This window comes from Euprymna scolopes, chromosome 29, assembly GCF_053919585.1.
Source record: "Euprymna scolopes isolate OS-2025 chromosome 29, ASM5391958v1, whole genome shotgun sequence".
Classification (NCBI taxonomy): Eukaryota; Metazoa; Mollusca; class Cephalopoda; order Sepiida; family Sepiolidae; genus Euprymna; species Euprymna scolopes.
In genome coordinates, this window is record NC_136510.1 from 80,135,950 (window position 1) to 80,147,658 (window position 11,709).

The 11,709-nt window shown below is 33.9% G+C and overlaps 1 protein-coding gene across 2 annotated transcripts in view; it reads left to right on the forward strand.

The window, feature by feature from the left end:
- Positions 1–1,332: 1,332 nt before the first annotated feature.
- LOC145252748 (uncharacterized) overlaps positions 1,333–11,709 on the forward strand; it is a 186,640-nt gene continuing 176,263 nt past the window's right edge. For both annotated transcript variants that reach the window (XM_080112621.1, XM_080112620.1), the window contains exon 1: positions 1,333–1,504. In XM_080112621.1, the coding sequence (XP_079968747.1) occupies positions 1,486–1,504 (19 nt within the window). In that variant the 5' untranslated portion in view covers positions 1,333–1,485. The remainder of the gene's footprint in view (positions 1,505–11,709) is intronic.

Sequence of the window (11,709 nt, forward strand, 5' to 3'; positions counted from 1 at the left end):
TCACGACTGAAATAATTTTTATTTTTGTTCTTTTTCTCCGCGTTAAAAAAACGACACTGGTGTCTAACTCTGTCCCGTGGGGCGATAAAGTAAATAGGAACTCTAATCTAACCCTAAAACCAATTGATTAAATTGAATCTCAATTTCTTCTTAAAACTCCTTAAGTTTAAACCTTAAATTTTAAACATTGTCTACAACCAGAATCATGTAATGCATTTTAATCAACATTGAAATAAGAATTCTAGATATAAGGTTTAGCATCATTATGTCTTCATTTTAATCTTCGTAAGAGGGCATAAAAGTGGTGCAAAACTGTTTTGGTCGGGAATTAAATTTAGTCGTCTTCGAGTTTATTAAAAAAAAGACTTTTAATTTATCGCTACGTTTATAAGAAAGAATGCTCAATATTAAAATATGTAGAGTCAAAGGCACCGGTGACTGACAGCGTCTCGCCGGGAGTTCTTGTTGTACGTGTATATATTTGCATGTTTGTGTACGTATGCATATATGTACCTATTTACAATGCCTCCCCACGGGACAGAGTTAGACACCAGGGTCGTTTTTTAACGTGGAGAAAAGGTACAAAAAGAAAAAATTGTCTCAGTCGTGGACGTGAAGGGAAGGACTGCTCCTTCACCGAAAGAGAACAAGAAATGGAAGTGCATGTATGTATATATGTATTGTACGGAATAATCACGTTGACACACCGCTCGTCAGATCACTGAAGTTAAGCAACGTTGAGCCTGCCCAGTACCAAATTGGGCATTCTAGGTGCTGTCTGTAGGTGCTTTCCGCTTATCTCGGCATTGTTTCCAGTCGTCCTGAATTTCCACTTCCCACTGGTATTCAACAACGTCGACTCAGGAGATGTGCGGTTGAGATTGCGCAACTCTTGCCACAAAAACTTCACGCGCAGGCGCCCTTAAAGTGAGTATCCATAGTCTGTCAAGACTAAAGGAAGCCTTTTTTTATGTATATATACATGTGTATATATACATGTATGTATGTATGTATGTATGTATGTATGTGTGCACGCGCGTACATGTGTGTCATCTGCAAACAATGAAATGTATCACCTAGCTAGATTATAAAGGGTCGGATAGAGTGTGAGTGAAAAAAACCCCCAAAACAGCAGGGAACCGAAATAGTGAAAGGAAGACGAAAAAAAAAAAAAAAGGTGGGGGCGAAACCCTTCAAATTCAGTGAGCTTAGGGTCGGTACACAGGGCGGGGGGAGAAGGAGTAAGGATATCTATAAATAACCCAATAGCCCGACCGACTGTCTGAGAGAGAGAGAGAGAGAGAGAGAGAGAGAGAGAGAGAGAGAGAGAGAGTTGGGCCAAGCGGACAGTGCGTCGATTTTCAAGTCTCCCAACATGTCGCCGTGGTAGCTTGGCACCACAAAACCGTCGGATTTAGCTTTTACTCTTCGTCATCTCACGAAATAATAACGCCAAACAACAAACAAAACCTTCGCGCGATCGTCATGGCAGATTTAAATAAAGGTAAGCCAATTCCTTTGTGTGCTATATATATATTTTTTTTTTTGGGGGGGGGGTATAGTCTGTTTATAATAGCAGCTAAACTGATAATATTGTGTACGAAGTCGCCACATGTAAAAAAGTATTAGAGCCTTCGCCACAGGCTGACCGGTGTTATCTATACCCCCTCTCTCTCCCTCCGGTATCCTCTCTCTCTCCGGTATCCCCCCCTCTCTCTCTCTCTCTATCTCTCTCTCTCTCTCTCTCTCTCTCTCTCCGGAACGGACTTTTTCGTACTTTGGCACCGTTCAAAGAAGTCCTTAATTAAAGACTACCTTCTCGCGGCACCATTTGATGAACGGGAAGAACTTTCCGTTTTTTTGTCTCCCAAATTAAACATTTTTTAGACGGGATCTACTTATAATAATGATTTTTGAAAATAAGTGAAAAACTAAACTAAACTAAAATATATAATATATAAGCGGACATTTTTAGTGTTTATTCAGATTTGGCACTTATATCGGCAATTAAAAGTAAAGAAAATGATGATGTACGTACACGTTGTCGTTACACAACGAAGGTGTCATATTCCCAAAATCACGTAATTCGATCAAGTAGTTTTATTTAAAACTAAGAAAATGAAAAGTTACGAGTTTTAGCGATTTTACGACTAAACTGCATTGAACATAAGGCTGATTTTTTACCTCGAAACTTCGATTTCAGTTGTCCCCCCCTTTTTATTTTATCGGATATAAGTCAACGAAAGCACTACGACTCGCTTAGTCGTAAAATTTGATTTGCGTGAATAATAATAATAATAATAATAATAATAATAAAATTACTTGATCAAATTACGTGATTTTTGGTAACGTACATCAAACATACAGACTTTTCTGTGATTTCTTTACTTTTAATTGCCGCCATAACAGCCAATCTAAAAAAAGCACCACATATTAAATTAAGCACTAGGAACTACTTGCATGTGAAACTTAATAAACGCTTTAAAATAAGTTAAAACACAAAAACTTATCCAAGTAGGTAGAATAGTAAATTAGCTTGCCTTTGGTAACATTTATTTGTTCTATAATTATTTCTTGACCACTTTTTCGGTTTGTTGTCTATAGTAAAACAGACGCTCAAAAGTTAACCTGGAATAAAAGAAATAAGCACTTTTACCAAATCTTAACCCTAATCCTAACTTGACCCTAACTTAAATTGGCACTTCTGCAGTTTACGGACCGCGTTATTTTATTTATTTATTTTTTTCATTTTAGATAGGATTTTCAAATTAAATTCAATTTTTACGATATCTTTTGTTTATTAAATAAAAATACAGAATAGTTAACAAAGCCTCTCTCTTCATGTTAAGATTGAGTTTCTAAATAATAACGTCATTATTTCAGCACGGTCTGTAAATTGCAGAAGTGCCTCTAAGTTTCAAGTTAACTTCAGCAAAGTCGGTTTAGTTCGGTTCAAATTCTGTAGACACACCAAAGAAATAGAAACATATGTATTATTTGCACTATTCGGACTACTATTCTGATATTGGTTATTATTCGCAACGTTTCGGCCGATGTAACATCTGATCATCTTCAGGTACATCTTTTCGAAGTTGGGGAGTTTTACGTCAAACTTGGGGAACCTGTATCGAATTTCGAATTGAAACTGTTTATTTAATCAACAGAGTAACTTTGTTGATGTTCTTATTTCATTAACTGTGATTGGGTAGAAGTTTTATGGTATTCTTAGTTATTTACGCCTATATTTAGGATTGAAGCTTCCACCACTATAAGATTATTGTCTTATAACGGCACTTGTAAAATTTAATCAAGACATTAAAAAATGAAAATATCGAAAAAAAAAAAAAAAAAAAAAAATGTACGTATCCGTTATGGAACGAAGTTCTCCGGAAAAAGAAATTTCACTTAATTTCATCAAATAGTTTTTTTTTTTTTTTTTTTTTTTTTTCAGCGAAAAAAGAATTTATTATGACACCGAGCAAAAGGTTCAATTTTTAAGATGAAAAGCTAGTAATAAAGACAGGGAGAGAGTGTCGGCGCTTTACATGGAGTTATCTCCCCGTGGCGTATTCTTAAATATCAATAATGGCTGACTTCAACGCGCTCTCATAAAAACGTTTTTCCGCTACAAAAAAAAACAAAAAACAACAACAACAACAACAACAACAAAAACTATTCGATCAAATTAAACGAATTTTTTTTTCGGAGATCTTCAGTCTAAAACGGATACGTACAATATAACCTTTTTTTTTTCTCGATATTTTCATTTTTTAATGTCCTGCTTAAACTGTACAAGTACCCTTATAACTTCTTACCTTCGGGTCTTCGTTGAATATCTAGTATGGTCGGCGCGCGGCGCGGTAGGCCATGCTGCTGCTGCTCCCAGGCAAGGGAATGCCAACCGGACCGGCGGCGGACCAATCATGATTAATTGGAGGGAGGGGAGATCTCAGATTTGCACAATAAAGTAATTTTGCTGCAACGAGAGACATGTAAATAAACATTAAGCGATATTGAATTTTCTCGCTCACACATCCCATTCCGAATTCGAGGCCGTGGGTCGGGCGCCAGCAATAGTCTGTCTCTCCTGCATTAAACAGTCATAAGTAAAACAAAAAAAGTTATATAATTTTTGGTGCTTGTGAAACTAGAGTCGGCAGATCATTTTATTTTTAAATATATAGTTTTAAGCAAAAACTTGGGTTTGTATTACTGTACACATAGTTTCGAAAAAGTTGTCAAAAAACAAATATATAACAAATAAATGTTATCAAAGGCAAGATAAGTTACTTTTCTACCTAACTGGATATATTTTTCGTGTTTTTATTCAATGTAACATGTTTATTCCGTTCGAAAAGCATACAGTGTTTACCGATGTATTGGAAAATTCAAAATGGCGCCCGAGTCTCTCTTTAACACGGTAAGTTCAGGAAAAGATGTTATAAATAATAAACGAGACAAAATACTGTTAGAAATTCGCTACCTTGACATATATTCGATGTTTTTTAAATAGTATTTTGTCTAGTTTATTATTTATAACACCTTTTCCCAAACTTACCATGTTAAAGAGAGTGTCGGGCGCCATTTTGAATTTTCCAATACATCGGTAAACACTGCATGTTTTTCGAGCTGAATAAACATGTTACATTGAATAAAAACACAAAAAATGTATCCAGTTTGGTAGAAAAGTAACTTATCTTGCCTTTGATAATATTTATTTGTTATATATTTGTTTTTTGACAACTTTTTCGAATCTATGTGTACAGTAATACAAACCCCAGTACTTACTTAATTGTCATGTCGAAAATAGTAATATATCCAAAAATTACGAAAATTCATCGAGTAGAAAATGAGGTGTTTGTGCACTTTTGCCACCGCGCTATTTTTAAATAGTTTTTTTCAAGTTAAATTCAAGCTACGCGATATCTTATTATTATTATTATTATTATTATTATTATTATTATTATTATTATTATTATTATTATTAAATTGTTAGGCGGAAGCACAGAATAGTTACAAAGCACCTTCATCTCCCCATGTTAAGAATGGCTCTCAAAATAATAACGCTATTATTTCAGCACGGTGGCACAAGTGCACAAGTACCGAAAATCATTTATAGTTAAAAGTAATTTTTACGGAAAATGGGTGGAAATGGCATTTTCCCTAAATGTGAACACCTTGAAGATTGCGAATACAGGGGACATACTTATCCTCCTTTTCGCCACTGTAATGGCTGACGTTTTGTTTTGGACCATCGCGATAGACTTTTTTTTTGTTTACTAAAAACACAACAGCAGTTATTCTACTCGATGGATTTTCGTAATTTTTGGATAAATCACCACTTTCGACATGACAATTAAGTAACTACTGTTGTTTTTGCTTAAAACCACATATTTAAAATATCGATCTGTTAACTCTATCTGAACAAGCACCAACATACTTATTAAGCTGACAACCGGTGGCCCATATGATTATGTCGTTACATTCGATAAAACGTGGTGAATATAAGAAGACTTGCTAGACACCCGGCGTTGCCCAGTCGTACAATATGTTTAAACATGATATTTTAAGTTATGCAGCTTGCGTATGTATTATTATAAAATCAATCCTCTATTGAATATTATATACTAGTAGATGTATCCGGCGTTGCCTGGTATTAAACGTAACGTTAAATTCCCTAAAAAAAAAAAAAAAAAAAAAGTAAAAATCGGAAAGAAACTGAGACATGTGCATGCGAGTATTATGTTTTTTTTTTCTAAAAGTTCACTTCTTGTAAGTAAAAAAAAAAAAATACTCGAGCTGAGATCGAAACCAAAACCTAAAGATAGTGAGTCAAGTACGATAACCATTAGGCCAGTTTGCCACGTTCTTTAAATAGTGCTTTCAAACCTACTTTTTCTTAACATAAGGAAGCTATTATGTAACGACTCTCGCATGCGCAGCCATGAAACAGTTGATAATCAGATAAAAATTCTATGACCCCCCCCAGTACCAATTTTTCAATTTTAACCCCTTAACAGCGCCTTTTTCGGATAAAAAAAAACAATTAAAAACGTTTTCCACGTGTCTGAATATCCTATATACCAAATTTCAGATAAGTAGATAAAAAATTCATTGATTATATCGGTTGAGAATGGCCCTCTCCCACACACATTCTCACTTTTATAGATATATAGATTATGAGTGATAATTTACCCGATGGACTTATTCGCAATAAATAAATAAATAAATAAATAAATAATAATAATGATAATGTCGTTCATCAAATTCCGTGTGTGTTTGTTTAGAATGTCACGTCAGCTGATATATGGGCGTGACGATCTTAAAAATAGTCTTTCTTCTCTTATAGATAAAAAGAAGAATTTTACACGGGAATATTTTACATTACATCAGCCAAGGTTACACCGGCCAAGGTTACACCGGTGTAACGTAAAATATTCCGCCGTAAAAATATTTTCTCTTTTTTTTTTTTTTTATCTATAAGAAAAGAAAAACTATTTTTAAGATCGTATCTTTTCGATTTTCGATACTTATCGGATGAATTTCTGTACAAAACTACCAGAAATATAAATTAGCTTTGTGTGAAATTTGAAAAAGGTAGGCTCAGCCGTTTCGGGACCTATAAGGAAGGAATACACACACAGTGACTTTTATATAATAGTAGAGATAGAGATAGAGATGAGGATAGTAGTGTGAATACTCCAAATAATAAAACCTATTAATTCTCATCAAAATAAAAAAAATCGTAAAAAACAACAAAACAAACATTCGAAACAAAATAGTGTCATTATAGGGGTTTTATCATCATTAGAGCGAAATTAAAAAATCGAACTATTGAATTCGAAGCAAAACTACTTAACTGCCATATCTACTTAACTGCCATATCACAGCAACGAACATATCCCCCCCCCCAAAAAAAAATCACTAAAAACGATAAGGTAGAAAATGAATTATGAATGAAAACAGTTTTTGAAGAAAGCGAAAACCGAGCTTTGCTAAAAAAAAAAAGAAAGAAAAAACTGAAAGTCCGACTCGTAACAAGGGAGGTAATTATTTTCTAAAATCTTGAGCCAATTTAGTAAAACTCAATTTTCGCTAACAACCTTCCAAAACTGTTTTTGCTTTATATATTCAAATATTTGTAGAGCAAAATTATTGTTTTAGTTTTTGATCTTGCAGAACATGATTAAGTTTTGCAAAAGAAATGGAAAAAAAAAACAACACCAATGTTTAATGCATTTTAGGCCAGAAAGCCGGTATCTTCAGACAGCCTGATTTAGTTGCATCATGTAATATATTACTTATAAATATAATAATCAGGGCAAAATACAGTTTAACCTAAAAAAAATTGTAACAAAAGGTTTCTCAACTGATTCTGGTAGGTTTTAATGTACTTTTTAACATACTAAAAGTTTATCAAAGTATGACCCGCGGAAAAGTGTTTTTTTTTTTCAAGATGGCGTCCAAGATGGCCGTCAAAATCTTTGAACAATCATAACTCTATAACTATCAACTCAAATTTGATGATCTTGGTGTCTATTCCTACATTTTTGAGGGCAAAGTACACAGTGAGACAATTAGGGATATAATTCAGCTGTTAAATCATTATGAAATTGGATTCTTGATCTTCAGATGTTCACATCACCTTATACAACAAGCAATGGTTGAAAGTATTTATTCTTAGAGGTACAATGATGGCAAACTAATTATGAGCGTCTTCTATAGAGTTGTTACCTTATAGTACTCATGTTTATATAATCTAATTATATCAAATCCTAATCACACTTAACAGAGCCTTATATTCCAAGTACTTGGTTATATTAGTTAATAAAACTTTTATCCGCCATAGTGCAAGTTTTAAGTTTGAGTATCATTCTCGTCTTCAGTATTAACCTCTCGAGTGTTGTTTGGATTTTTTCAGTCTGGCGAGGGCCACATACACAAGTGCAAGGGATCTGTAGCTGCATCGAGATAATCTGCATCTCTCTGAACAGTTGCAATGGATACTTTTCGAGAGACTGCCAGGTGCAGCACTGTTTTGGGGCATAGCTGAAACTAACTGATCATTCTCAAGTTTCCATCTCCATTCGATTGGGTTCTTTTCACTTGTTTTCCCATCTATACCATAATTTGAAAGTACACACGTTGTCTATGGAAACTTGTTGCTGATGATGTTGGGGGAAGTCTTTCAGGAGTGACAAATGCTACCGGAATCATTTGAGAAACCTTTTGTTACAACTTGGGGTGGGGTGGCGTGGGGCGAGGGAGGTATTTTCCAGATATTGACCCTACTATTCGGTGGAGGAGAAATCCTTCACGACTGGGACAATTTTTATTTTTTGTACCTTTTCTCCACGTTAAAAAACGACCCTGGTGTCTAACTCTGTCCCGTGGGGAGGCATAGTAAATAGGTACTATAAGTAATATATTACATAAATTCACTTATGTATTTTTAAAGACACTTTTTCATTACACGGATGAAGCCATTTTTTTTGTACGTTTCACTAAAGTGTCGCCAAAAAAAAATTAAAAGTATATTTTGTTCCGGTGACAATTTTAATTTAATTTAAAAATGTTTCGGAGGAAAAAATCCAATGTTGCTTTAATTCGAAAAATGTTTCATTTAAATTATCAAATTGTTCGGAAAAAAAATCCAAGTTTAGTTAAATTTAAAAAATGTATTGGGGAAAAACCCCAATGTTGTTTCAATTAAAAAAATGTTTTATTAAAATTATATTTTCTTACGCAAACTTTTCAATAAATGTTTTTACAATTATTTATTGATACATTTTTTTATACAATAAATGTTTTGGTTTACAAATATTTTTGTGTTTGGAAAAAACAATCTTGTTTGTAATTTATTTGCCATCTTATTTGACCAAGAAGAAATGGAGTTATCGCCCCCCCCCTTAACAATGGCGCCGTCCGTATAATGCAGAAGTGCCTTTTTAGAATATTTATCCACAAGATAATCATCAACAATCAAAGCCATTGGTCGTGCAATCATAAAACAGATATTTGTCATAAATAGTCGTCATGCGTAAACATTAAACAAATTTAGTTTATTTTTTTATTTTATTTATTTATTTGTTGTTACATAGGAGTCACCAGTTATCAAGGCCCGGAGGCCACTCGAGGATAAGGGTTATAGAGCGTACAGTAGTCAATGGGATAATATTATAATCGTTAGTAATGGGACATTTGGTAAATTGGATTACTTAAGAGGGCGGTTCATCAAAAATTTGTTTATGTTGGACTTGAAGACAGCCAAGTTTATTTTGCATTCATCATTTTCAATCCTCTCATGATATTCTTTACCACTCAACTGACATCTCGTTAACCTTTATTCTCGAGTGGCTTTTGACCTTGGTCAATAGTAGCCAAATGCTTCCAGTAGGTGACCGTATTTCCATCCGATGTTTTCAAATCAATTTGAAATTTAGGGCACTTGTTACTTTTTCCTGCGAGACTAGAGTCTCAATAATCGCCAACAATTCGAAAATGAAAAAAGATACTTATATAAAGCCACCTAATAAATGTTATAATAAAATTTATTAAGTAGATTTCTATTAGTATTTTGTTTTTATTTTCCAGTTTTAATCGCTCAAACCTCGAAAATAAAACAAAATACTAACCACTCAATAAATGCTACCGTGCCATTTATTGGATGGGTTTCTATAATTTTTTCGTTTTGTTGTCTGTAATAAAAAAAATGTAAGAAATTTAATACAACGCTCGTTTTTTAATAAATGCGAAATTATCCAAACAGCATCAACAAAGAAACTTTAGTTTAGAGGATGGAACGATAAAATTGTCGCCCTAAACGAAAACAACAATACAGCTGTATTTTAAAACTTTTATTGAAAAAAAATCAATTCAGGCAAATTGATTATGTACTAGAGATGACATCTATTCAATGTAGCCGCCTTTAGCCTCAATCACCGCCTCGATATGGGTCCGTGACTGGGAACATGCCCTTTCCGCAAGCGCCGGCGGAAACTGCAAATATTCGGCGATGGTGGCGATCAGGCTGGCTTTGGTGTTGTGGGAGGTCATGTTGGTGATGTTCTCGACATATGATCAAATGAAGTAATCCGACGGGTTCAGGTCGGAGGAGGTGCTCTAGTGAAAGAAGGGTAGAAAGTCGTAGCACTCTTTCTGAAGCCGGCGGCGTGTCCTACTGCCACACCCAGGGTCTGCCAGCGGCCACCTGATTGCACCAGGGGATCACCACATACTTCAACATATCCAAGTACACTTTGGTGTTTACTTTCAAGCCGACTTCGAAGATGTGAGGTGGCATGATGTGGCTCTCACTTGAAATCACACCAAAGACCATAACTGTGGCTGAAAACTTTGTTTTCGTCAACCTGGGAACGCTCTCAAGCGTTGAACCGTCTGAATGTGCATTTTGAGGGTGCTGGCAATGGTCTTGTTGTCATAACTTGGTTCAGTAGAGAGCATGAGTTGTACTGCGGCGCATTTCCGATCTTGCTCGTTAAACATTGTGTCATTTTCAGACATAACAGAAGTCTCGTATCGCTCTTGAAATTTGTACATAACTGGCCAACTAGTAAATGGTCTGCAATAACAAAAAAACAAAAAAACAAAAAAAAAACAAAAAAAACAAACAAACAAAAAAACAAAACAACAAAAACAAACAAACAAAAAAAGCAAGACAAAAAAAAAACAAACAAACAAAAAAAAACGGAAATGGAATCATGTAGTATTTTCTATGGCGACAATTTTTTTCCGCTGGGATATCTATTTCGGTTGATTTTCCTCTAAGTTTTGCATAAATTTGATTGTTGGCCTTAAATTATGTTTCTTTTTCACGAAATAAAATTCTAATTTATTTTTTTCCAAGTTGTGAAACTAATTATTGGCATGTTATTATTGCCTTTATTGTTTTTGTTTTTCGTGTACCAAAAGTATTTTAACGAAAAAAAAAAAAAAGTTATTGCACACAAAAAGAGTGCTTCTATATTATAAAAGCGAAAAAATATTGAATTTTAAGTGAAACAAATGGTACCGACGTAATTGTTATGTCGCAAATAGTAACATATCCAAACATTACGGAAAACGATAATATAGAAAAATAATTATTAATAAAAAACTGTTTTCGATAAAGTTTATATGGGGCTTAAATTTGTCCGACATTTTGAATTACGTTCGTCACGTGACGTAAGCAACAGAACTTAATTATCGCCCCTGCTTATATATCTCTATTTTTTTAGTAAGTGTAATATAGTGATTCCGCTTCCTTTCACAAATTTCTTTTTTCATTAACAATTACTTTTCTACCACATCGTTTTTCGTAATTTTAGGATATGTTACTGTTTTAGACCTGGCAATTACGTAGGTCACATTTGTTTCACTTGAAATACGATATTTTTTTCGTTTGTATAATGTAGAAGCGCTCAAAAAATTTTGGTGTTTTATGAGTATTGGGTCTGCTTTGAAAGAATATCGCATTTAAAATTGTTGCCAGCAAGTAGTTTTCAAGATATTAAGACCTTTATTATCCAATGTATCCCCTATTGTTTTAACTGGTGGCCATGTTTTTTGTGCATGCGCATTGAATTATTCTAATAAAGTAAACATTTTTTTTTATACAAAAATAGGTTTTAACGGAATTTAATAAATTTTACGCCAAAATATAAAAAAAAAAGCTACAAAGCATAATAATTTAAAAAATAACAAATTGAC